Below are 27,620 nucleotides of genomic sequence, written 5' to 3' on the forward strand. Positions count from 1 at the left end.
GTAATAGTCCTTGATGGTTATTAAAAAAATAAATAAGCTAGGTTGACCCATTACTGAAAAACGATGCACGCACTACGCAGTTCACACTAATTTAAGACCTTCGTGTATTCCTCCAGTCCTGTCCCAGCCAAGATTACTTTAACCCAGCCTCTCCTCACCCCACCCGCTGTCCCCGCCTGTCTCTCCGCTCTTCCCACACTCACCTGAAGCCGCTGCGGTGCAGCTCGAACGTCTCGCCAAGAAGAGGGTTGAACGGCTTGCCGAGCCGCTCCCAGTTACAGGCCAGGCCGCTCACCGCGAACGCTGCCACGTACTGTAAGTGAGAGATACAGAGATATAGTCAGTGTCAGGGACACGGGGAGCTCCCAGTTACAGGCCAGGCCACTCACCGCGAACGGCTGCCACATACTGTGCAGGGAGACAGAGCGTCAGCGTAAGGAAAATGGGCTTGACATTTTTAACAGTTCCTTTTAGTATATTGTTTTCCTAGTTTGCAGTGAATCGATGAATGGCCGACTGTTAGCATGTCTAGTCTGGCAATGAGCGTAGGTATGCGATACAACAGTTTCTAGCGTAAAATGGTACGTCTATATGTTGCAGGCACTTTAGAAAATCAGTCATTTTGTAAAATGCCTAGGCATTTTGCAAAATGCCTGATTTTCCAGGCATTTTGCAAAAAGCCTAGGCATTTTACAAAATGACTGACTCTCTAGTCATTTTGCAAAATGCCTAGGCATTTTACAAAATACCTAGCCATTTTACAAAATGACTGAGCAGCGTGTTGTAGATACGAGTACCTAATTATATACGTTTTGGTAGCGTGTAGGTGGACCGAGGAGTCCAGCATTATGACCAGAGGAGTCCAGCAGTGGGAAATCCATACCTACCTCTCTCTATTTTGAGAAGTGCAGGCCCGCGACATTTCCAACCCCCACGTCAGCGACGCTGCTGGATTTAAAATGATCGATCTGGAGCGTCAACAAACGACTGGCTCTATGCCGGCCTGTATCTGCAAAACCATTAGAGGTCGCGAGGATTCGATCCCACACACTTAGGCGTTAGTGTCTTCTGAAACCAACGCTCTCGTCCTACGCCAAGCGACCTGATGATTCTCCCGATGTGGAGCTTGATAGTTTTAACTGGGACCATGCAAGTAGGTACTCAAAGCTGTCAAACAAAGACACAATCAAACAAATACTACACTCATTCGTTTACATGTAATTGTACAGGTCTCGCGGGTTTTAGCGGTGGGTCGCTCGGCGAGCGGGAGGGCAACCAGTTCCGCCTCTGTATCGGTGACCATTTGCTCCGCCCAGTTACTCGCGAGCGCGTACTACGGCACATAGTAAAGTGGGGAGGGAAGGGTTAGAGTGGCAGCCAGCGTAGAGGCTAAAACCGGTTTCTATCGCCTGGGCCGGCGACACGGCATGCCGTCAGGGGACGGGGAAAGGTCAGAGGTCACTCACAATGTGTAGTACCGCGTCCCGTCCTCTCTGCCTGCTAACCAGCGCACGACCTCGGCCGTTGGCCAATCGGCATTGAACGGTCAAGGCCACCCGTAGCCAGCGGGCGGGGTGAGCCGGCAGCGTGCCGATTCATAGGTAGTCGTCCAAAGTTTTAGCGGAAGCCGGGAGACGACTGTAATGTTATTTCTTGGGAACAGTTCTGTCATTTAACCCGCGCCCCGTTATGGTCTCCCGAGCATCGGTCCCATGGGGGGAGCATTTTGCCCCCCCCCCCCATAAGATCTCGAGATCACGCAAAATAACGACAAGCAGCAAACGGTGTTGGATGGCCCCAACGAGGAAATACCTTTTGGCTCAATTTCATTGACCTCGGTCAAACCGATGACGTCACAGTTCAGGTCAAATGTCGAATTTTCACCGTTTACAGGCATTTCAAGAAATGTGTTGTAAAATCGAGTAAAATGCATGTCATTCATCGATAATGAATTGACAAATGACAATTTTCGATGGGGAATTGCTCGTCAAACACATATTTTGATAGTTGGGGTCACTGATACCAGGTCAGGTCACGGAGGCCAGGTCACTGAGGGTCACAATATGAAGATAACTATTATGTGATGCATGTTTTCTGGTCCATTTTACATTACAAATGCGATTATGTGGGTCAGGCAACCCTTGGGGCCAAGTTTGGTTATGTTCTGGTGAAGGTCAGGTAAAGGTCAGGTCAAGTTAGGTCAAATTTCTAAGTTGATTGCATAACATGGGTATCGATTCGGTCATCAGTTTTGAACAGCTTTTTCGCTATAACTTGGCCAAAAAAGGAGGCGTCGATCTACAATTTGTTATATAGATCGCAGAGAGCAGGGACTATCATATTTAGTCCGTTTTTTTTTTTACTCGAAAAAATACTAGAGAGAAATTAGCCTTTTTAGAAAGCGGTCGGTATAGATATCAAGCGACAATGCACGGATTTAAAATGAACGTTAATCCTTCTCACAGCTAGCCTGTTCAACGTGTTTCCATTTCAATCGCTAGTGACCTCGCCTTTAGGCCATGTGACCGGAAACCGGCAGCTAAACAGCAGATATTCTAGAGGCGCAGAAACCTTGAAGATTGGCTGTGCCACAATGCCATTCCTAGTGCTTTTGAACCTGGATATAGATTGGCTCCGTGCGCTCCGCAGATCGGCAAATTTGCAGTTAAGCAGCCCTGAAGGCACCGGCCAAGTTCCTCCGCTGGTCCCGGCCAAATAAGACACAAGGTGAAGGGACCAAACACAATTTCACTTGTTGGGACGTTTTTAATCTTAAATCTAGAAGCGAACGGTTAATGAGACCTGACACGCCGAATTCTGGCCTATAATGGGCTCTGTGTAGAAACTGGTCACAGATCAAAGGTCATTTTGGTCAGGGTCATGAAATTTTCAGGGTAGGTGTAAATTTTCAAGTGCAGATTGCCTGAACTTATCCTGATTCCTGACTGCATAGGTATTTATTTACTTATGGTAAGAAAAATAACTTACGGCACTGAAAGCTTCGCTGCTACCCGCCACTATTTACGCGAGTTATTCAGGAAGAATCAAGGAGAGGGGTGCATTTTATCACCCCTAATAAGAAGTAGGGTTTCCATTAAAAGTAAACGGTAACATCGATAAATAACATCTCCTGTATATTTCTCAATCAAATATGATGTGTTCTTTCGTAATGTTAATAAATGCTTATTAGGTAAACAATAGGTATTGTAAGTTGACCATGGCACGACATTTCCATTCTATTTTATCCCGTTCGTTCTAGCCCCTCTCGCCTGCCCCCCCCCCCCCCCACACACACACACACCACCACCACCACTACCACCAAACCGGCTGAGGCGAGGCTGGCTGAGGCGAGCGCCTCCCCTCCCTTCATACCAAACAGCGCCTGGCTGTCGTGACCTCTGGCCTCACCGCCCGAAGGCTCGCCCGCTGTCCAAGGACGCCCTGCGCGGGCCGCAGTGAAAGCCTCTGCCGAGTCCCGCCTCTATCCACCGTTCACCACGCGCTGGATTCATTCATGCCTCTGTGTTTCAGCGTCCTACCCGTTGGGTGGCACCACTGTAGTCATAGGCGACTGCAGGCAAGCCGCGGTCAGAATGCCCCAAACAGCGAATTTTGAGGTTTTCTATTAATTTCTCCGAAACTAGCCGGCATACGATCAAACCCTTTTCCATGACCATGGAAGGGAGCTATACGAATAAATCGGTCACATCTTAAAGCCTACAAAGCTGAAGACGAAAAAGATATAGCCGGAAAGGCAAAACCTACGCTTAAAACCCGCGGGACCTGTACATCAACCGGGCCTGCCTATTGACTAGGGCCGGTCTCCGGCTGGTTTTGTTAGGTCTAGTTTCAGGCAGAACATGAACGGCGTTGAAGTACTTGGGAGTTTTTACAGCGTTAACTAAACAATGCTTTATGCTACAGCCGAGTCTGCAACTCAACCTGGTCGTTACTCAGCATTGTCGTCATCACAAAGCTTCAAATCCATCAGCTACAGGCTGAACACGTACATACCTATAGGGTATAGGAAGACGTCCAAAAACTGTTGGCCATAGCATCTGTAGTGGGATCTACGTTCCATGCTGGTCAGACATTTTGCAAAATGCCTAGTCATTTTGTAAAATGGCTAGCCATTTTGAAAAAAGCCTGGTTGCGTTCAGTCATTTTTCAAACAGCCGTCTTTTTGTAAAATGCCTAGGCATTTTACAAAATGACTGATTTTCTAAAGTGCCTGCAACATATACACACACAAGGCCGACGATAAAAGAAGTGACGGTCTTACATAATATTATGCCTACACCATTGACTGTCCGTCATTAGTCAGAAGATTGAGTGAAACAAGTACGCAACAGTCGGTCAGCTAATTACCTTCCAAGCCAAACACCGCTAATGACCATTCACTGGTCCTGTCGGGTAGTCCAGCGGTGCCACAAACACTGTGATTACCCATCTATTGTTGATCGCGTTTTTGTTCCTTACGTACACCGGGGCGCACCATAAGCCGGCGCGGCGGTCGAGTCTGACCTTTCCGTTTGTGTTTACCGGAGCAAATATACACAGGGTATAGACCACAGAGCAACTACTGTTGACACAGATGGAAGAGGTAACCGCCACTGTCAGGACGGGTGTACAACAGCGGCATCTTCATCCACGAATAGTGGACAGATCTCGTTAAACCGTGACATTACGAACTGCTGGACAAACCTCGCTATCAGCATCGGTTAGACCCTACCGTCCACGCCATTACAACTGGACACATTCCGTCGGAAGTGTCCGACACACCGTCATAGCTATCTGACATCAGCAGGTTGAGCCAACGCTGTCGCACAAAACTCAGCGCCAAAGTCAGCAAAACTTCTGTCACGGTTGATTGAGCCTCGTTGTTCTCAGAACCGATAATGGGCTTATCGATAAAGTGACTCCCGACCGGTCACTATTATCAGACAAAGCGCGTTGCGCCTCTAACCTGGCTCCTGATGACGCTGTAAGCCCCGATTCCCTGACTTAGCTTTTAGAAATGCTGTGACTCTGGTCTGGCTCCTAGAGACACCGTGACCCTAACCTGAGACCTGGAGACACCGTGACCCTAAACTGAGACCTGGAGACACCGTGACCCTGACCTGGCTCTGGGAGAGTCCTGAGTCAATCACCCAGCTCCTGGTGGCTCCTGCCCTACATACATCAATGGGACAGCATGAACACTTACCTGAATCCTGCTGAGGCGGTCTGCTCCTGACCTGAACCTGACGCTGTCTGCCTCTCTGCCTCTGTCTCTGACCTGACGCTGTCTGCCCCCGATCTGACGTTGTCTGCCCCCGATCTGACGTCTGTCTCTGACCTGACGCTGTCTGGCTCTAACCTGACGCCATCCGTCTCTGACCTGACACTGTCTGCCCCCGACCTGAGGCTGTCTGCCCCTGACCTGGCGCTGGTGTCTCTGATCTGACGCTGTCTTTCTCTGACCTGACGCCGTCTGTTCCTTACCTGCACCCTGCTGACGCTGTCTGTCTCTGGCTAGGGCCGCCGGTCTCTGACTTGACGCAGTTTGTCCCTGACCCCTGTCTGTCTGAGTTTGTCTCTGACCTGACGCTGCCTATTCCTGACCTGGTACTGCGTCTGACTGACACTGTCTCTATGTTTCTGACCTGCATTCTGCTGACGCTGTCCGCCTCCCGGTCGGCGGCCTGCAGCAGGTGCGCGTACTCCATGTACTCGGAGACACGCTGCAGGAAGCTCAGCGGCTCGTTGAACACCACCGGCATGGTGATCTTGGTCAGCTCCTTGCCGACGGCGCTCTTCAGCACCGACCACACGCTGAAGTTGTCCGAGGTCACCTGCTCGTGCGGCAGACGCGTCCTGAAATACAGACAGGCAGCGGTGTGAGAGAATAGTAGTGTGCGACAGTACTAATACATAAAAAGATACAGGAAGACGCCGCAGTTCAAGCATAGTGCTGAGAGAAATTAACACATAAAGGTCGCGGTAATTTGAGCTAAACGCGCAAATCGCTGAAACAAGCCTATTCATGTTAGCATTCCAATTTCATTTTCAAGTTAATACAGCGTAAGCCTACGACACCTCAACTGATACTAAGCGCGTGTACTGTACCTATTGCACGCAGGAACCACCACGCGGTACACAGACGCGAACATGCAACCGGAACCGGGCGTGTTTCAAAACTGCAGTGCAGCATCTTTAGTGTGGCACACCCCAGCAAAGCGACCATCACGAGCCACGTCAGCAGATCTTAAATGATTGTCAGACGATCTCAGAGACCGAATTGAAAGAGGTCCATTCAGACGAGTGGGCAGTGAACCTCCTACAAGGAGAGCTTTCGCTCAACAAGGCGCTCTCTTTGAGGCAGATCACGCTATAAGACAGAGAGCTTTGTAGTGGCTGCAAACCGGCAGTTCAACATCTGAGACCTCTTGACTTCTCTGTATTTCTGATTTCACATCATCATCAAATCATTGCCATCCATTCAATCACGTCATCAGTTTCGGTTTCGTTTGTTCTAACCAGGCATCGGTAAAATCCTTTTTGAAAGGATTGCATTCCCAATCCACATTCCTAGTGCCGAAGTGGATTGCATTCCTACCCGCAATCCCCTTTTTCACTTGGATTGTGATCAAATCCGCATTTTTTTTTTTGCAATCCTGTTGTATTATTATGTGCACTAGTGGATCTGGGGGAGGGAGGGGGCATAGGGCCGTGCCTCCATCCCCAAATCACCCATTTCTAGTACCTAGTCTTGCGAGTAATTCCTATCTAAAGCACAGGTATTTTATGGGAAATATTTTTTGCCTAAAACACCCCCACATTTAAACCTCTACCCAACCAGTGTTTTATATTTCTAAAACTCGCCCTCAAATACGTAATTTTGCCCTTCCTATGTAGTTCATCAGCGTAGGTATATTATTTTGAGCGTTTAAATTAAAAACGTTTAAATTATTTCAAGTTTCGATGTAAAGCCCTTGATAGCAAAGTACATTAAGCCGATGAAGCCGATCTCATAATTTTCAATCGCAACAAACCATTTCAAAGCACTAATCAAACACAATCCGGATTGGATTGCAAAAATTGGAAGTATGATGCAATCCAATCCGCAATCAAACCCTGTTTTTTGGAATTGATTTCAAATCCAGGTGCAATCCACCAAAAAGGAATGCAATCAGGACTTTGCAATCCTGCAATCACAATCCTACCGATGCCTGGTTCTAACTAATTCAGCTAAACGATAGCAAGCGCTGGATAAGCAGGTAGACGGACCGAACTCCAGAATAAGTAGCAGCAGCAATATTGATGATTCGTCGAACTCGCTAAGCCAGTCTGATCAGTCGGTCGACAGGTAATGGGATGTTTTCGGGCGAAACTGTCCCCGCTGGGCGCTGGTAACAACAGCCACCGATATTCAGACCTCGCGACACCAGCCAATCCACTCATTCAGACCGGCATGGTGCGATATGCCGATAGTGAACAGCTCAAAACCGGTTCATACAACTCAGAGCCAGAAATAATTAATGTGGGAATGCAGCGATGCGTTACAACTGGGGTTCCATTATTTATGATCAGCTGTATCAATATTGATGCCGTCATTCAGACTGTAATGCTCTACCATTTCAGTGTCACCCGCACTGAAAATCCCACCAATAACGCGTCTAACCGACCGTTCAGCCCGGCTTTAATACCAAGCCGCCGCGGTATTGGCCATCATATGGCGATCTCGACCCACATTAGACCGGCCCTACCAGACCAAACCAGATGAGAGCAGACCAGACCAGTCTCTGTAGGCAGCGTCGGTGGCGGCACAATTACCGGTGAACCGCCTCCGGCCATTAGCGGCACCTCCTCGGCCGGCGGCGGTAACACAGGGTTATCCTTCCCTCTCTCCAGGGCAGAGGGGAGGGGGGGACGGACGTGACGTGACCGTGTCGATCGCGTGCCGCCCCTGTAAACAGGTGCATTGATTCTGCGGCCGCCGCCGAGCAGTTATCCCGGTGACAGTCAGGGAATTGGAGGGGACGGGAGGGGAGGGCAGGTGCAGTGTGGCAGGTCACTGCACACTGCACAGCAGAAGGCGCCCTTTAGCGGACGGTATAGGGTACAGATGAGAGGTAGGTTGGACGAATAGCGGTCACCCTAGACCACAAGAGCCAGAGATTCCAGTAGCACATCCAGTATAGAACCAAGCGAATCAGCAAATAAAGCGCGAGCCACATCTGGATTGTAGCGACCTTCAGCTGCGGGATTGTGGCCAAAGACCCACAGCGCGCGGTGCTGGACTGGTTCGACCGAGAGACCCAATGCGGTGACCTGAAAGACCAGCAACCGATTGGTGGGACCGGCTGGTTGGCAGTTTGCCAGCTGGGCTGCAGATCTCCACAGGCTCTGAATATGCAAATACTGCGACGTGTGGTCACACGTCAGACTTACGCCCTGATGCCGAGGGCGCGGCGGGCAGCTACAACGGTCCGCCAGCAGCGCAGACTGATCAGGGGACCGGCTGTGCGGAGATGGGGAGGGGGGGACATGTGAAGGCGACGACGGGATGACCCAGGCATGTGCCGTGCAGAGGCGTACTCAGACTGCAAATTCAACTGAGATGCCGGTGAGTGGGAGGAAGGATAGAGGCGGATTGGTCGGCGGAGAGATAGAGTCGAAGCCCGAAGGATCGGAACAAAAATCAACGGGATGAGCATTACGCTACATTTCGAGAGAAAAAGGATGGACAGTGGACACTGACCGAGCCAGGCAGGAGGGGTAGGCAGGGGAGATAAATGATGTGATTTATAACATCCGACACCCCCAGCCGGGCCCCTGTCCGCCCGGGCGTGTTCCGATGCGCCGCTCCCTGCTGACGAAGCCACAGGTCAGCTGCGGAGCGGGCGCCGCGGCTCATCCCCGCCCTCCTCGGCCTCTGTTCGACATAGTCCGAGCATCGACCGGTGAGGTGGCGTGTCCGATGATAGTGGAGCGGCTGGCGCAGCTCGGCCCGCGCAGAGGACGGAGTTAGAGGTGGCAGGGACAAGGAACAGAACCCTGCCGCTCCCCAGTCCACCACTGTTCTGACAGTCGTGCCAACACCTCCAAACTTCATTACAAATGAATCTAGCGACCGACAGCCGTCCGAGACCGTACTGAACCAATCATCACAGGTCATCACACCGGGCGACCAACTAACCGAATCCGAGGCAGCAATCACCGCAGTGCTCCGCGGCGTACTAACGATGATGAAAGGATGCTACTCGTGCCGACAAGGCAATGAGTACAGGGGTTGGATAAAATTGCGAGGGGTCGAGCAGAATGATCGAAGAGTCAGCGGACAAAGAAGTCAGGCAGGGTTCACGCGGGATAGGCAGAACACCGCGCTGCATTAGTTACCGCGCTGCTGCCGCGTGGAACCGGTTGCCGCCGGCCGTCAGGGAGCAGCCCACGCTGACCGCGTTTCGCCGCGCAGTGGCGGCCAGCGAAGCCTGAGGTCTTAGGGTGCTGTGTTTTATTCCGGTTTTAGTGCAATTAGTTGTCTTATTTTATCTGCCAGTGCCTATTGCCTTCTTGCATTTTACTGTATTGTGCATGACGCTGAATCCTGAAAAACCATGTTATGTGGATGGATTTTAGATCAATACATACATACATACATACATACATACATACATACAACACTTTTACAGAGTTCGCAAGGACAGGGGTAAGGCGTAGGGGTTACAGGGCTGAGAGGGGTAAGGAAATGTTCACAGGGAGGTCAGGTAGGACTAACGTCAACGAACGGAGGAATGGGTATGACTAGCATAGCTTGGAGTGGACAGAGGGGTCACGCTGCAGCGCCGCCCGCCGCTGAACACGATGTACTGTTTAGACAGCCTGCAGACGCGGCATGAGTCGCTGATAGCCCCCTCAGCACGGCTGCTGACAGCGTGGCGCGCTGCTGACTCGGGAACTGCCCGGGGCGGCGGTCAGCGCTGAGTCAGCGCACCACCAGACGGTCGGCTCGCCCCCAGCACAGCCGCTACTCGACGCCAATGGCTCGCGGGGGGCTCGTAAACCGGCACGCCGCCGGCGCCCAACCAAAAGGCCAGCGACGATAGCCCTGCTGGTTTATTCAGCCGCCCGTTAGTTTCATCCACCGCGCATTCGCACGTCGATACGTGTATTCAATCATGCATGCATTAATCACGAATGCATTCACTGGCACCCACGCAATCACTCGTTCGTTTTCCATCCATTCACCAGCCCGTTCGCTCGCGAGTTTTCGGCTTTCTAGCCACAAAAGGCCAGCAGCGTTCGGCATTACATCGGCGACCACCATTTCTAAACAGATCCACACATCACTGCTGGCGGTAACCCAATTTGCTGCGCAGCACGGCGCCGCACGGCGCTCCTCGCGTAAGACCCCAGATAGGGCGTCAATACCGACTCGTTTCTATCGATCTCGGTCCTAGGCGGCGGCGGCGGGGGAGGGAGGCCGTCTATGTGCGTCTCTGCGAGTCCCTGAGGACCGTCCATGTGCGTGTCTGGCTGCTAGTCCATGAGGCTAGAGTAAGTGCCTCTCTGTCAGTCTATAGGGGCCGTCTTTGTGAGCCTCTGCCAGTCCCTACGGGCCATTTCTGTCCCTCCCTGTACGACGTTCGTCCTCGTCAGCCGTCTTAACTCATCCAGGTGCAAATGAGTACGACGCATTATTCAGAGCTTTGGCACTGATCCTCCGATCGAGGGAATTATTCAGAGTACGTACATTCGAACGCACTAATGCTCCTATGCAAACCGCCCGAGGACAGTTCCATCCCCACTAGAACCCACCACGGTTTGCCCATCGGCGCGTGACCAGGTGTGATGTGCTGGTGGGATGGGGGTTGGGGGTTGGGGGTAGGGGGAGTGGGAGCGGTCATCCGACTCTGAGTCACGCCATCAGCTGGGCTGTGCCTGCGCACACACCTGTGATGGTGGGCGGGTCCCAGAACCAACAAATAAACAGATGGCTGGGCCGGGACACACACCAAAAATAAATTAATGCAGTTGGCGATACCTAATTATTTCTTGACCGCCAGTTGCCATGGAAAGCAGTGAGGGCCGGAACGGATTACTCTCAGCTGAATGGAGTTAGAAAGTCGGCGCATCAGGTGTGACAATTTCACCCGTCCGTCGTCACGGAACTAATCACTGCGTGGAGCCCTGGGAGCAGGCATCAGTGGGACACCAGCGAGCCTGGGAAAACGACCGTCAGCGCTCGAAACTAGCCGGAGGTCGCCCGTCAGCTCTTGAACCACAGGACCTCGTAAGAACACCCGCCAGAAACCATCACACCAACATATGAGAGCGACCGAGCATGACCGCCTAAGCCCTGGAAACCCCCGGGTCTGTGAGAGCAGCCGTCAGCTGATCCTACCACCGTCACTGATTCGGCGAAATGTAGCCGTCAGTCGCGGAGAGGGCCGCTATCACGACGGTTTCCGCCACCTGACGACCCAGGGACGAGGGTCAGTCTGGGACGCGTGTGCCTGCTTAGCTGACCTGCAGGTGATGGAGACCGAATCTGATGTGCAGAGTGCTGCCGAGGCCATAGAAGCTACTGTGACCGAGCCGACAGCGTCGGCGGAAGCCGGTCAGCGCTCTACCTGACGGTCGGATTTTGTAGCTGGCTGGTCGGCAGTCGGCACTAGCCCACCTACGGTCCACCAACACCACTTACAACTGGAACTGGGCTCCAAATACCGTTGGTCTTCTCATTACCCACCCCTACCAAACACGTGACCATTGATCTCCGATAACCGCTTTCCACTGACGACTATCGGCCACTGACTAAAAACTTCAACAGCCCACCAAACTCCGATTATGACTCGGCGCTGCCCACGGACAACTATAGACTATCGACCACCTCCTAACATTAACTACCCCGTGTTCTATAGTTCACTGCTAGTCGCTAGTCACTGATACGCACTGACGACTATATGTGGATTATCGACCGCTTACCATCGACCGCTAGTCAATAAACTCTGCATTTTTCAACTGTTCATCATTTAGCTTTGACGTGGCGACGCTCCAGCATAACAGGATGGTTTCCGCTTTGCTAAGCGTGGTGGACAAGTTGGCTTCCGCCTAGTCAGTGGTGGAATAATAAATTCGCCCGCGGCCTAACGGCTCATTAGGGAGCGCCTTTCCTGCGCGCACACCGCCCATTTCAGGCCAAAGGAAGCCTCCATTAGCGAATACGGTCCCAGAAGACCGAAACGCGTCCCGGATCTAGCAAGACGAAGCGCCAGACCCAAACTAATCCTAGAAATTAGTTCTAATCTAAACGTTCAAGTTTGCTCATTGGAGAGTTAATTGAGTGCCGGATATTCAAGAGCACCTTGTCCAAACGGAGGCGGAAAGTTGAGCTGTAGGTATCCGGAGCCCCGAGCTCGCAGCCCGGCGGGTAATTGGAACAGAGTTCAGAGTAGACGTACTGCAGATCCGATTACCGAGTGAGACTACGACTAGTTTCTGAAGCACCTGAACAGAGATAAGGAAAAAGAGGACCTTTCGAGCCATTAATGAGAAATGAGCCTTGCACTTCTCGAAGGGAAGTCACATATATCAGAAACCATTCCAACTTTGCTGATAAGCTGGTCATCCCCGATTCCCTGTCCCCTCCCCTCAAACACCACCCAGCTCCATGTCTGACGGAACCCACCGATACATGTGGCCGGTTCCGTTGGTTCTGGCCCGCTCCGAGTCGCCCTCGGGCTGTTCCGACTCCTCGTCCGGCATTGTAAGTGGCTGGTTACACCGGGCACGCAGTCACAGGCCAGTTCACACCGCTTCACTCCGACACACTCTGCCTGAGCGCTAGCTTCACACCACCTCCACACCGCCTCCACGCCGGTCACAGGTTCACTGCATACAGCACGGCAGATTCCACCGCCTACCGGTCCGCTGCGACCCACTGCACTGGTGCGTCGCGCGCGCCTGCCCTGGACCGGTGCTCGGTCCGACCGGCTCCGGCACGGATGGACCACGTGTAAGCGAAGACGTCACCGGCGCCACTGCAGGCGGCAGACTTTCACAAGGTCGTCACCGGGCGCAGCGGAGCGCGCGGCGGCCGGACGCTCCCTGCGGTGGCTGGGGATCGACTGGCACCGGCGGCGGGCGGCGGGCGATCGAACGCGGCAGCCTCGCCGGTGCCCAGATTCCGTCGGTTCCGGCGGGCCGAGTGGGCCGGATCGGAAGGGCCGAATCGGAAGGGTCGCCAGCTGAGCCGGCCGACCTGTCACAGTGCCGCCCGCCGCGGAAAGGGGAATGGTAAATGTAGCGCACTTGTCCGCTGCAGATGGGGGATGCAGAATGTTTGATGAGCGACGAGCGTGTGCTCAGTATTTGGATAATGCTTTCACAGTGATAGTCTCGCGGAAAGGTAGTGCGATAATCAACGTTCGGAGTGAATGACTGTGGGAGAACTAAACGTAGGTATTATCAGATGAGTACGAGTTGTCATATTGGATCCAACTCATAGATCGCGAATGCGCAGACTGATTTTCCAATGGATATGAAGATCGGTGAAATAATTGATCAAATACTAGATGCGGAATATTTATTTTTGCAACATCGCGACTGAGCGACATTATATACATGAGCGGCTGCACCATTGACCTCTATCGGCTGCACCTATTCATCGAGCATGTACATATGCTATTCACTTTCGCCTAAAATTAGCTTCCAGGGTGCCCAATGGATTTCAACATTAAATAAAAGACCTGCCATAAAATAAAGTCATAAAAACGCATGCCAGCAGGCTCACAAATTTAAGTCAAATAAAAGTTACGTGACACAACTCGATGAACGGAGGATAGTTTAATCACACAAATATCGAGTTCAGTTTTGCAATAGACTTTGAAAGAACGGTGAAACTAAAGGAAACGAAAGAGGATGAATAAAATGAATAACGCACTACACGCATTAAGCAATGTTGAGTTCAGCATAGGTTTGCGCCGGTAAACACTCATTTACTTTTTGATATTCTTGTTCAAGGTAGATAGCATGTTTTCTGTTAAAAAATGGATATCAATAGCTCTCCTGAAAGAAGTCACATACTCTCAGGCTTTCCGTGAATCCAATCCAACACCACTACTTTTGACAGTAGTCCCCTCTAATTTAGATGTCAGCTCGTTTTCAGTAATGTCCAGAACTTCACAGCCGTCCAACTTCGATAACTTTGTTAACACATCCAGAAAGACTTCAGTCAGAAGCTGCTACCCCGAACCAGCCCGGCTCGAGTTCCTGTGAACTGCACCCAGACGGTATGCCCAGGTGTTATAGCCGCAGCCGCTCCATGTTTTATGGGTGCTTCATTCCGAGCGGCACGTCTACCGGTCGAAAAGGTCACTCGTGCCGACACCGAGCCTGGTCGCTCGTGCCGACACCGAGCCTGGCCCGTCAGTCGACTGTGGGTCAGCTACGGGAAACGGCGGCCGGCGCCGGCAGGCTGTACCAGCTTCGGCGGGTCATCCGGCTGCGTGAGCAGCTGACAGCTGTTGATGGCTCATTCGGCCGAGTAGGCCGCTGAGCTGAGAGTCGCTGGGCTGAGGGTCGCTGGACCGTGTGGGTAGCTGAGTGGCAGCGTGAGCAGCTGAGCTCGATGAGCTAAGTGTCGCTGGGCTGCGTGAGCATTGGAACGAGCCCGTAATCTCCTCTGTATAAGGCTCGGCAGCTGTGCCAGTGTACGCTCCTCTTGACTTTTTGGTTATAATACGGTTGGAATGGGGCCGAGTGTACTGTACTAATAATGCCTCGCTGACCGAGCCAATGGATTCCCGGAATGCCAATTTTAGCTATGTATATCTGAGCATGATGACGGCACGGCCTAAATGTCGAGACATACTATTTTAGTAAATTGCATGTGCAGCGTTCACTATAGCTTCTCATCGGCTTCTTCACAAAACTTCTCTTCAAAATGCTGTAAAAATATACAGATGATCTCTGTCTGCCAAACTCAATCTCGCCCGGAGAGTAAAAGTATCCAACCCGGGCTGCTGCGAAGCTAAAAGTAGTTGAAATTTCGCAACAGCTTCAAAACTAAGCACAGAAAACCAGTCTCGCCAAGTCCCGTCGGCAAGCGATCTTGCCGCTGACTAATTGTCGTGGCATACGCGTCCGACACTCAACCACCAACATGGACACAACTCACACCGTCCCGCCAGCTAGGGTCGGTCCCACGGGTGTAGTCCCGTGCGCCCGTCACCGCCACAGGCTGCTTCTCGTGTCAACAGGGTGTTTTTAAAGTCGGCCGTAACTTGCCGTCCCAACGGACCAGTACGCGGTAACTGGGGTAGATGAAGAGCGCGTCTCTGGGCCCCACTTCACTCAGTGGGATGCTCACAGAGAATACATAATAACTTCGAAAATGAGTTCGAGAAGGAAAATAACCAGGAGAGGATGGTTTAGCAAAATAACGTGAAGTGTTTTTGAGTTTGGATGACAGTTGTAAGTCTACAAACATGTCTTGAATGCTAGTCGGCTATAATACTGAGTCGATTTCATTAGCGTTAGCCATCACACATGGCCAACCCCCTACCGTTCCCACTCCTTAGTTTCGTTTTAAGCCCACCAGATCGCACCTCATTTGCTTCTGTCCCTGAGTGAGCCGTGTTATACATTCACAATGCCTCTCTACTCAACCTAGAATAAAAAAGGCGAGGTGCTTTTATACCGTGTCGGCAGTGGCGGAAACTAATGTCGGAAACGAACAATGGGCCCGTAAAGTACACAAATCGTTAGATGTCGGGTGCGCAGGCCGTCGGTTTTGGGCGACGCTAGTCGACACGCAGGGACCCAAACCAACAACACGTAACAATGGCGGGCATGAATTAGCCAGTGCCGGCTCTGGGGACAACAGGCAGAATAGCGGATAAATTGCGCATCATCAGCAGGCTATGAATGAGCTCAGTAAGTGCGAGACATTCTGGTTTATCAAGCACGTTGATATGCGTCGCAGCAATTGGCGCACTGTGACGACTCGATCTCGTTAACTTTTACAGGATGTGCGGGGAACAGGCATGTTTGGATTGCTTTATACCAGATCTGTTCCACTACGGACAATGCAGTCGACAAGACACGATCAACTAGAACCCTAGAGATCGCTGTTATTGTGGACTATACAGGCCATGGCTGTAGTGTATGGGACCAATGGACCAGCTTAACCCCAAAACGAGATCTAGGATAGCTAGATCAGTAAAATGTCAATAATATCAATAATCAGACATCAGACCACTACCAAATAACTAACCACCTCGCATACCACCGACTGACCAGTCGCGACAAAAAGTTTCTGCTTGGTCAGCGAATGGGACGAGCACACCCATTCTCGTCGGACTCAGTTCTACCACGTAATCGGTGCTCTAACCGTGATGATAACACCAGACGGGCTGAAAGGATGCTCTGTCTCGCCACGCCCGGCGTCGGGGTACGGCCGATGGCGATGGCGGTAGAGAATTGACCTGCCTGGTAAAGACGCCAGTCTAAAAACTTCCGCGGCAGGCGGGTCTGCGGCCAACTGTGCAGGGGTAGTGCTGTGGGGGTTGTGGGGACGGAGGAGAACTCACCTGCCCGGTCCGGGCGCCGGTCGGCTGACTGTCCTCGGCAGGCGGGCGCGTGGCCGCCGGTACCGTCCTCCCTCTGAAGACACCACTGTCAGGGAGGAGGCGGCAGACTGCAGCGAGAGCAGCGACTCGTCCCGGCCGGCAGACTGCAGGGAGAGCAGCGAGTCGTCCCGGCCGGCAGACTGCAGGGAGAGCAGCGAGTCGTCCCGGCCAGTGCCGCTGCTGCCGTTCAGGGTCGGCGGGGTGCTGCCCGACGGGGTGCTGCAGCTCGTCAGCGTCAAGTCGTCGCCCGTGTCTGAGGAAAGAGATCAGGGCAGGTCAGAGGTCAGGGGAATGCTCCGTACTCGCACCTGAAGGGAGAAGTCAGATCATATCAGAGGTAAGGTGCCAACACTTCGGCCAGCGGTCTGTAGGTGGCCCATTGCAGGTCAGCATACAATCGTTCAATAGCAACGACTCAGTTGCTCAGACTGGGCACAAAATCGTAATGAATACGATCATACCAACGCCTGTGATACCCGGTAAGGTACCCGGTAGCAAGAGGCCGTTAGAGCTATCCATCCAGGCTGGGATGGTGGAACACGGAAGGAAGGAGAGGCGAATGGACAGCCAGACTGAATTTACACCCTCCGAAACCCCCTCCACTGAAACTAACCATCATCGTCGGCGTCGAAGAACTCATCCTCGGATGTGACGGTGCAGTCGAGGAGGCGGTCGGCGGCGGCCGAGGGCGTCTCCAGCGCCAGGCTCTGCTGCAGCGTCAGCTCCAGCTGGTGGTGCTCCGTGGCCAGCACGTGCAGCGACTGCTCCAGCACGCGGCACCGCTCGCGCTCCTGTCGCACCTGCAGCTGACGCACCTGACAGACAGAGGGGGGGGGGCGTCAGGGAGAGGAGTGGGAGGGTCCCGCTCCTGGCGCACCTGACAGGCAGAGGGAGGGAGGGGCGCGTCAGGGAGAGAGAAAGTCAGGAAAAGGACAAGGCATCAAAAGGCGAGAGGGCAGTGGAAGCAGGCGAGAGCGAACTGACAGAATGCACACCACGGCTTTCAGAGTAGGCCTTGCGCGCCTGACTTCAGTTTTCGTGAGGACAAGGTAGACTAGACAGATAAGTGGCATTCAAATATGATACATAAATAAGTTACTTCGGTTGATTTATGATACGGAGCAAAATAGAAAAGTACAGAATAAGAAGGAAAATTAAGGAAAACAAACACAAGAAAATAAATAAATGCCTACAAAAAGATGTACTGCCTACAACACGCGCAGATTTGCCGGTCAGCCTGCGTCCAGTCACGACTGAGCAAGAGCGGTAACGCTATCGGGGCGCACACCGAGCGGTGACGCTGCTAGAGTCGCCCGCACTGACCTCCTCCTGTTGTGTGAAGAGTGCGAGGCAGTGGCTCAGGCTGGTGACCATGTGGTTGGCGCTGTCACTGGTCGCCTGCAGCTTCTGTGGAATGGAGAGCGGGACACTGTCACCACGTGGTACCGGGAACAGGGGGTTACAGCTCTACGGGGTAATGGGGTACGGTTTAGTAGGGGATTTGACACAGGTGCATAGCTTCTGACTGGGCACAGGTCAAAGTGATATGGGGAAACGGTATAAGTATAACACATACCTCACAGACGAGACTTGAAGTCGACATCATAATATGAGAATAAATGTGCAGTATTTATCGAACAAGCACCACTGCCAGTCATGTTAATTAGAAAGTATCAACTGAGTTGGCGCCCACGCATACGCCCAGGAGTGTAGCTAATTAGTTAGTACCAGCAAGGCTAGAGCACACCAGAGCTACATCAGCAATAGATCCTTGTCAGACCACACTCACTCAGCCCTGCAAATCGGCAGAGTCAGCTCACTAATTGCGCAGTGGTCGGTCACTACACGCGCTGACCCCTGGTATGCCTGTACCCCCACAGCCGTGAGCCCCTGACCAGTACAGCCTGTGACCTCTGACCTCCCACCGTACACTGACACCACTGACATCTAACGGCTGGTCAGTCAGACCAGCCGTTCTTTTTTCGCGTGAGTGGTCACACATAACCGACCCGAGTGATTAATATCGGACACCTGACAGTAACTGATACCAGCTTTTTCCAACCGAATATGGCTTTGACCTCTGAACACTGATCATAGGCCAGTGACTGGCATCTGACCACTGACTTCTGTGTTCACAGACCTATAGAAGCAGAGGTGTGGGCGGTTCCGTTTCCTGCCCCCACTGACCTCTCAAATGTGACCCCACTGACCTCTAGGAGCAGCAGTTTGTGCGACTCGGTCCTCTGACATCACTGACCTCTAGGAGCAGCAGTGTGTGCGGCTCGGTCTCCTGACCCGCCTGGACGGCCTTCAGCAGCATTGTGATCTGCTGGAGGTGCTCCCGCAGCAGCTGCTCCTGCGCCTTGGCCGACTGCATCGCGTCCTGACGGCACGAACAGACGGGGCAGAGCTGACAAGCCTGACATTCGAAACAAACTCATAACATATCGGTCCGTGCATTCAATGACAGACGGTTGTCAAGGTCTTTCTCTTTTGTTTGCATTGGGCCAGCTGAACAGCAATTATCGCGCTGCAATGAATGTCCCATCCAGTTTGCTTCAATCGTTTTCGCTGTCAAATTCGGACCGCGCCTGGGTGAAGGGTGGGCATTCGCCGCATTTCAGCTGCTGATATACCGGACTTCCTTAAAAACAACAGTACAAGTAAGAACACAGCGTCCGGTTACGAGACTTAACCCTATTAGTGGCAGGCTCCTGGCTACCCCATATTAGTGGCAGGGGGGGGGGCTGTTTACGACCCCCCCCCCCTTGATATCTCGAGATCTAACGGGCCGATTTTCAAAATTCAAACGGCATTCGATTTGACTCAACGAGATCTACATTTCTAAATAAAATAAAATTAAAAAATGTCAATAGGGGGGTAGAGGGGGGTAAAAAAGGGCAAATTGCAGATACATTTTAGACTGTTTATCACGGCCAGGTTTCTGAACCAATCTTAACGCAACTTTTGCCGATCGATAGAGAATGAACCAGGAATTCACTAGATCCTAAAAATATGCATTTTCAAAAATCATAGGCGGATACAGATCATTGAGATTGGGGGTACACAAAAAGTATAGTAAATAAGGTTTTTGTTGGTACTGTTTCTAAAAAGGGTGGCAATGGTCTTGTTATGTTACAATTTTCTTGTGAGAGAACGACTAAAATTGTATTGGTCATGCATAGGCGGTGTCAGGGTACCTATGTTGGGAGGTAAAAAATAACCCCCCTTTTTGGACGCCTGGATCCGCCTATTATAGCAAAAACGTGTCAAAAGAGGATGCACAATAACTTTGTATATGTTATCACATGATACCTTTCATTCACTGTTCGTAAAACTGGTGCAGCATCGTGATCTTCGCCCAAATGACTCGCTTCACGAATAGGACCCCCCAATTCCCAGTGCCCTGGAGCCGCCCCTGGTAAAGTTATGAACTTGAAATTTTCAGGGAATGTGCCCAATTTAGTTTTAGGAAAAGTCAGAAAATTTCAGCATCGTAGCTTCAGCGGTTTCGGAGATATTCCCGAAAAACCTGAGGGGTGGATAAAAACAACCCCCCCCCCCCCTGCCACTAATAGGGTTAAGGTAAACGGCTGAACATTTCAGCACGTTACGGTACCTACCTGCATGGATCCGAGCGGTTTGAGAAGCTCCTGTTCGTCGGGGTCCTGCAGGCCGGCCGGACCCTGTCGGATGTAGTAGCTGCTGAACTCGATGTGCTCCTGCAGCGCGTTCATCCACTTCTGAAACGGTGACAAAGGGGATAAGTGAGAAGGTAGAACACGTTGGTAAGCCACGTGGTGGAATACGTTGGTGGATACAAATGACGAAATAATATGTAAATGCAATGCTTCAATCCTCACGGACCGACCTCACTGAGCGGTGCTTTGAGGTGAGCAGTGTTTTGTGAGCGTAACTGCCCCGTCAACTGACTGCCGCGGGCACCCCTTGATTGACCTGTCACTGACCCTGTCCTTTCTCACTGACGCTGTCTCCCCCTGACTGACCTGACGTCTGCCCCTGTCGGCTGATCTGTCGGCTGACCATATCTTCCCCACTAGCCTGTGGACTGACGTTCCTCCCTGCCTCTGACTGACCCTGTCCCATCTACTGACCCCGTCGACTGACTCTTTTTCTCCCACTGACCTGTCATTTAACCTGACCCTGTCGGCTGACCGGCCCCTATTCACTGACCTGCCAGCTGACCATGCCCCCTGACTGACCAGTCAGCTCAATCTGTCTCCTCACTGACACGTCGACTCCCCACTGACCCTGTCGTCTGACCCTGTCTCCGGCCTAACCAGTCAGCTGACCCTCCCTGTCCCTCCCCGTCCCCACTGAGCAGTTGACTGACCCTGTTGTTTATCTACTAACTGACCTGCCGACTGATCCTACTGTCCCCCTACTCACTGACCTGCCGGCTGACCCGGTCGTCTCCGTCGTCGCACCTCAGCCGGTGCATGGTGCCGTTATTAAACTGCAGCACCATGGTAGCTCCCTCTGGACTCTCCCCGGCCGCCACTCGCGCCCCGTCCAGGTACCGGAACTCCTTCCTGCGTACTCCGCTGCTGGCGTCCGCCCGGCACCCGAAATAGGTCAGCACGCCGCGCTCCAGCACCGCCTGAGGGTCACACGTGGGCCACGTGGGTCACACAGGGTGACGAGACACGGGTCACATAAGTTACACATTGGTTGCAGGGGTTACACGGTTCCTAGAGGTCACATACGACGGGCTTCTCAACCAGACGGGCTTACAGCCTAGAGTCGGCGTCTCGCTCTCACCCAGACGAGTTTCCAGCCCAGAGAGGGCGTCTTAGTCTCACCCAGACGGGCTTCCAGCCGGTGAAGCGGTGCCGGCGCACCAGGGGTCCCTCGCAGCGGACGGCGGTCCTCTGGAGCCGGCGGACGGGCAGCACGCCCAGCACCTGGCGCATCTGCTCGTCCCGGGTCAGGTCCACCGCCAGCTGACCTGGGGTCAGGGCAGAAGAGGTCAGTAGTGCCAAATAACCTGGACGGGTACAGAGAGGTCACGGTATTGTCAGCTACTTGTCTGAAATCATGGGCCAGCGTGAAATGATCATTTCAGGTGAGGTCGCCTCGACAATTGCACTGTTGGCGTGAAATGATCATTTCAGGTGAGGCCGCCTCAACAATTACAGTGTTGGACTCACTCAAGACTGTCCTACGAATGGGTGTTGGTTGGACTAATCCTGGCTGAGCTAACTTGCCCTCTCAGAAGTCTCCACTTAGCCTGTCAGGGTGCTGGAGTGCCAGACTCACACTGGCTGAGTTAGCTCAACCACTCGTGTGCTGAGCTCACCCTGTCAGGGTAGCAGAGTCTGAACTCACCCTGCCTGAGTGCAGGACTCACCCTGGCTGTTCCTGATGGTCGTGTCGATGCCATTCTCCAGCAGCAGCACGGCCATGGCCTTGTGTCCTCTATAGGCGGCCACGTGCAGACACGTGTTACCCTGGTCGTCCTGGCAGTTAATGTTGGGCGGCTGAGGCTCCTTCAGCTGCCGGACACACGGTATACGAAAGTCAGCAGTGCAGTGAATTGTTAACGAGCACTACCTACCAAACGAACAATGAAATGTGACCATTGTTTCAGTAAAGGCTCGTGGCTTTATCCACGAGTTGTGATCGGCACGTGTTGACTTGATTTTATATACACATCGCTAGGAAATCTGAGTGACAAAGCATTTGACTTGAAAGTTATCAAAATTATACTCAGCTCCCTCAGCTTCAAAATTCACGTCAAAATACAGCACAGCGTGCTCGCTCTCTCACCATCCTGTCGACGGTGGTGGTGAGTCCGTCGCTAGCGGCGCGCAGCAGCCGCTGCTGCCTCAGGCGCCGCTCGGTGCCGGCCGCCGCCCGCAGCAGACTGCTGATGTACGGGTCGGAGGAGACGGCCGCCGCCAGCCGGCCGTCGCCGTTCACCACGCTGACAGAGGCACCGTGCTTCAGAAGCAGGAGCACCAGCTCCTGCGGGAGGAGAGGGAGTTTTAGCTACAGCTCCTGGGGGAGGAAGGGGGAGTAACAACACCAACTGCGGGGGAGAGGAAAGGGAGAGCAACTGCACTAGTCTCGATTCCGTCAATATCCGCCCGTGTCCGTTCCGTCTGTGACTCTGTGTCCGTGTCCGTTCCGTCCGTGTCCGTTCCGTCCGTGTCCGTTCCGTGTCCGTTCCGTGTCCGTTCCGTGTCCGTTCCGTGTCCGTGTCCGTCCATTTCTGTCCCATCTTTGTTACTCACCTCAGATACAGATACAGATACAGATATATTCGAGCCAGATCCACACATTGGAGTGGCTTTTCACAAGCTCACGTCATACGATGGGGAATATCATGGGGAGGGGGAGTATATCGAGCTCACATCCACGCATTCACAAATCACAGTACGTATGCTCAACATCACACACAATCTAAGCATCTTGTTCAGGCATTGCTCGCAGCACCTTCATAGCGTTAGCTCTGAAAGATGACACCATTGGGTCAACTTTGAGCTGATTGAGTCGCGCCACTCCCCTGTAGCACAGCCGCCGTCGGCCTGCCTCCGTCCGAATGGACGGGAGCGTGAGCAAATTGGCGCGCCTTGTGTCGTGCTGGTGGCGATTGCTCGCCTGGCGCCCTATGGTGCTGCTCAGTCGCTCAGGCTGGGAAGACACGATAGCTCGCTGTACAGCGCACACGGTGTGGTAGTCAATTAGTCGCTTGGCAGATAACCATTTCAATTCGCGCATTACAGATGCCACACTGTCGCGACGCCGCTTGTTCGATACGACCCGGGCACAGAAGTTCAGTACTTTTTGGAGCCGCCGAAGTTGCGTCTCTCCGCACGATCCGTAGACGGACAAACAGTATCGCAATACCGAGATCACTAGTGACTGGACGATGCACTTCAAGGCAGACCTCGGCACAACATGACGTGTATGCATCAGTGCTATGAGCATGCCAGTACATTTCTGTGTAACGCTGTCGACATGCGGCTCAAAACTCAAATGACGGTCCATCGTCACTCCGAGGTTCCTCACCGTTCTAGACTCAGTGATTGTGGTCGCACAGAAATCCACAGTAACAGGGGCCAAACCGCGGAGCATTGCTGGCGTTCCTATCACGAGCATCTTTGTTTTTCCTGCGTTCAGTTTCATGCCGTTATGGCAAAACCACTGAAAAACGCAGGAGAGCGCGTGCTCCATGCGTGCGATCAGCTGATCTACATCACATTTTCTGCCAGTAACCATGAGCTGCGTGTCGTCCGCAAATTGAACGACGGTGACGTCATCAGGCACACACAAGCACAGGTCATTTGAGAAGAGCATATAAAGAACGCAGCTGAGCGCTCCGCCTTGATACACACCGATCTCGTTGGGTTTGCTATCTGACAGGAGACTCGCACCATCTGCACCCCTCATCTGCACCTGCTGCGAATGATGCGCTAAATAGTTACGGAACCACTGCACATCGACACCGTATACCGACAACTTTTCCAGTAGTTTTGCGTGTGGGACTACATCAAAACATTTTGATAGATCTAATAGTACCAAAATACAGATTTGTCCATTGTCCATGGCTTGAAGAGCCATGTCCGTTACAGTATGCAGAGCAGTTTCGGTGGATCGCTGTTTGCGATAACCGTGTTGAGCATCGGAAAGCAAGTGGTTATCCTCTAGATAGCTTGACAGCTGGCCCTGAACAATACGCTCCACCAGCTTCATAATCGCTGGTAGAATAGATATGGGACGCGTATCAGACGGTTTCACAGACGTCTTCCCCTTCGGAATAGGGGTCACTAGTGCGTGCTTCCAATCACGCGGCACGACACCAGTAGCCAGGCTGGAATTCACTACGTTTAGCAGTACGTGGCCCATCCCGGAGAAGAAAGACTGAAGCATCAGTACGCTAATACCATCCTTGCCGGTTGATTTCGACGGCTTCATCAGCAAAAGAGTGGCATACAGTGTGTCATAATCAGTAGTGCGCACCACGAACGCGGCGGCCGGCACACGAGGTAGACGCATGGGCACACGCATCGTAGCCGCAGGCACACTAGCAGCCGTGGCCGGTCCGATCGTGACGTACCTCGTGTCCGATATGGGCGGCCTTGTGCAGCGGCGTGTCCCCGCACTGGTTGACTGCGTTGATGTCCGCTCCATGCTCCAGAAGTAGTTCCACCACACGAGTGTGGCCGAAGTAGGTGGCCAGGTGCAGAGCCGTCTGGTCCAGAAAATGCTTGCTCCGACCTGCAGACAACATGGAAAATGGGTAATTAACCACTTGTAAGATATGGCAATGGCCAACAATCACTCAATGGTTTCAAATACCTAGCTTCATTCACAGGCTGATATAACAACACCCAGAGCATAACATTTCAGCACAGACTTAACAGGATGCAGCAACACCTACCTTTGCAGTTGATATCGAGCGAGTCTGGGTCAGTCGCTCTAGCCTCCAGCAGGGTCTGCACCTCCTCCACATTGCCAAGGCGACACTCCCGCAGCAAGGTCTCCTCACTTTCCTCCATACTGGTGAGCCCACTCACTGGAGTCTCCTCACTGAAATTGAAATGCAGAACAAATAATGCACAGGCAACCCCATAAAAACTGTCTACAATAGACAATTATGGTGGTATCAAAATCCATCTATATCAATATAGCTGCAAAGATGAACAGTGAAAAGATTATCCAGTTGCATAGGTAATCCAAAAATGCTGAGAGCTTAAAATGCTATGTTTCCCCCAAATATCATAGAACTGAAGTTCAAGAGCAGAGCAATGAGATGAGGTGCACTTTTCAAAATCAAATTAAATCGCTACTACACAGAAATGCTTACCAGAATCAGAATCAGATGCAATAAACTAAATTGATGATGTGGATTGCTCTAGTCCTCACTCCTCAGCCCCTCACGACGATTGACATTCCTAGATGTAGAGATAATCCATTCATTAATTTATTTGCTCGTTTGACACGCTACCGTGAAAGCTGTTCAAACAAATAAAATCAGAATTCAGGGCGCAAGGACTCAAGGTCGAGACTAGCCGCAACTATATTTATATGGCCAATCCCAATCCAGAGCTTGAGCTGGCTTAGTACTTTACACGCGGGGTAAGCTAGTGTGCCAGCTGTGTTAAGCTGTCAATGCCTCTGCTTTTTTGGTTAAGTGTCTGCAATTTAACCATGCTTGAAATGTACAATGAATAGGTATACCTTGGCGGATTAAAAAAAAATCATGAATAAACAGAAGCAAGATATGTTACAAATACAAACAGGAGTAAACTGAAAGAAATACCTTCAAGTCATCGTGAAATACGCATCAGTAAAAAAAGTTATATGACTTCCGCAGCGCCAAATGAATCACCCAAACGCCTTGACCTAAACACACGTCGAGAGAAATAACGGAAATAACACCATTACCCACACCATTACCCACCCAACACAAAAACACACTTGTCTCCGCCTATTTCAAGGTTGAATGTTATTTAGGATCCCTCTCGAGACAATTATCTTTGGTAGCACTTATGACGTCAGAAAGTTGTGTGAGGCGGTACAGCATACATTCAGGCGTTTTCACTAGTGCCATCTATGTGTCGAAATGGAGCATAGTGGTTTGTGAGTACCTACAGGGCAGGGGAAAGTATAGCCAGCGTTGGCCGGTGCGGCCGGTGCACCGGCGGGAAGCAAGGAGTCGGGGATTGCAACGAGTAGACGTGTTTACGCATCCCAAGGTTTTCTAAAAGAAAAATCGTACGGTGCTACGCAGCGCCCTTTCTCGCGCTCCATTTCATGCATCTTTTTGCAAAAATTATGAAAATTTCAGACCGTCGTTCCAGATTAGATCGTAGAAGAAGCACATACCAGGGTTGGGGTAGTCGAAGGTATAGGCGCCACACTTGTTTTTGCAGCCAAGGAGAGCGCCTGCTTAAGTACATAGTTACTGCTTTATGACTACCCATACCAGCAGGGCTGCGGAGTCGATATGAATATTCGGTAACTCCGACTCCGACTCCAACTCCGACTCCGACTTCCAAAAACCAGCACCGACCCCGACTCCGGGCAGAAGTGTCGACTCCGACTCCGACTCAGACTCCGGTTACCTACCCAAATCGACTCCGGAGGGGTGTTCACGGGCACCGCACACTGCTGCGTGCGGTGTGTGCGGTGCGTCCAGCAGGCGTGGGGGTAGGGGATGGGTAGGCGGTTCTGACGTCACGGCTGCGTGCGGTGGACGGTCCGCTGTGGCCAGTCCCGACCGGCCACAGCGATCGCTGTGTGCGGTGACGGAAGGCTGACGTAGGGACGAAGTGGGCGGAGCTTCGAGGCTGTGTGCGGTCCGACCGCACACAGGGCCCGTGAACAGCCCTCGGCTCCGACTTCTGTCAGAACTATCATGTCCGTGAAGTTAGCGTCAGCAACAGCAACGAATACAGCGTCGGATTCAGAATCGCTTCAAAAAGTGCTATCAGGTCAATTGGGGGACGGGGAACACGAATATGACATTTATTTTGCCCTAGCTCCATTCCTTCATCCCTTAATCGTCCCTTAAAGGACGGGGCGCGTAAAAAGTGCCCCAAGGCTTCGTCTGATCGCCAAAATAATGGTCGCAATCGATTCCTCGGGTCAATATCTAACCTCAGTCGAAGGTTCCAGACCTGTGGCTCCTATCCCTCATCCCTTAATCGTCCCTTAAAGGACGGGGCGCGTCAAAAGTGCCCCAAGGCTTCGTCTGATCGCCAAAATAATGCTCGCAATCGATTCCTCGGGTCAATATCTAACCACAGTCGAAGGTTCCAGACCTGTGGCTCCTATCCCTCATCCCTTAATCGTCCCTTAAAGGACGGGGCGCGTCAAAAGTGCCCCAAGGCTTCGTCTGATCGCCAAAATAATGGTCGCAATCGATTCCTCGGGTCAATATCTAACCTCAGTCGAAGGTTGCAGACCTGTGGCTCCTATCCCTCATCCCTTAATCGTCCCTTAAAGGACGGGGCGCGTCAAAAGTGCCCCAAG

The 27,620-nt window shown here is 52.2% G+C and overlaps 1 protein-coding gene across 3 annotated transcripts in view; it reads right to left on the bottom strand.

Moving 5' to 3' along the window:
- Nucleotides 1–26,090, bottom strand: part of LOC122389648 (oxysterol-binding protein-related protein 1-like) — a 44,321-nt gene extending 18,231 nt beyond the window's left edge. The window contains exons 1-15 of one of the 3 annotated variants that reach the window (XM_043381858.1): nt 26,047–26,090; nt 25,450–25,537; nt 25,024–25,172; nt 24,700–24,860; nt 22,407–22,604; nt 21,988–22,132; nt 21,440–21,585; nt 21,031–21,237; nt 20,240–20,359; nt 18,874–18,999; nt 17,940–18,023; nt 17,230–17,431; nt 16,578–16,869; nt 5,646–5,856; nt 204–313 (exon numbers count right to left, since the gene is read on the bottom strand). In XM_043381858.1, coding sequence (XP_043237793.1) covers nt 204–313; nt 5,646–5,856; nt 16,578–16,869; nt 17,230–17,431; nt 17,940–18,023; nt 18,874–18,999; nt 20,240–20,359; nt 21,031–21,237; nt 21,440–21,585; nt 21,988–22,132; nt 22,407–22,604; nt 24,700–24,860; nt 25,024–25,141 — 2,120 coding nt within the window. In that variant the 5' untranslated portion in view covers nt 25,142–25,172; nt 25,450–25,537; nt 26,047–26,090. Of the gene's footprint in view, nt 1–203; nt 314–5,645; nt 5,857–16,577; nt 16,870–17,229; nt 17,432–17,939; nt 18,024–18,873; nt 19,000–20,239; nt 20,360–21,030; nt 21,238–21,439; nt 21,586–21,987; nt 22,133–22,406; nt 22,605–24,699; nt 24,861–25,023; nt 25,173–25,449; nt 25,538–25,905 lie in introns of all 3 variants that reach the window. The other 2 variants (XM_043381857.1, XM_043381859.1) reach the window with 2 other exon arrangements.
- Nucleotides 26,091–27,620: the final 1,530 nt, after the last annotated feature.

Source organism: Amphibalanus amphitrite, unplaced genomic scaffold, assembly GCF_019059575.1.
Source record: "Amphibalanus amphitrite isolate SeventyFive unplaced genomic scaffold, NRLGWU_Aamphi_draft 000366F_arrow, whole genome shotgun sequence".
In the NCBI taxonomy this organism is placed as follows: domain Eukaryota; kingdom Metazoa; phylum Arthropoda; class Thecostraca; order Balanomorpha; family Balanidae; genus Amphibalanus; species Amphibalanus amphitrite.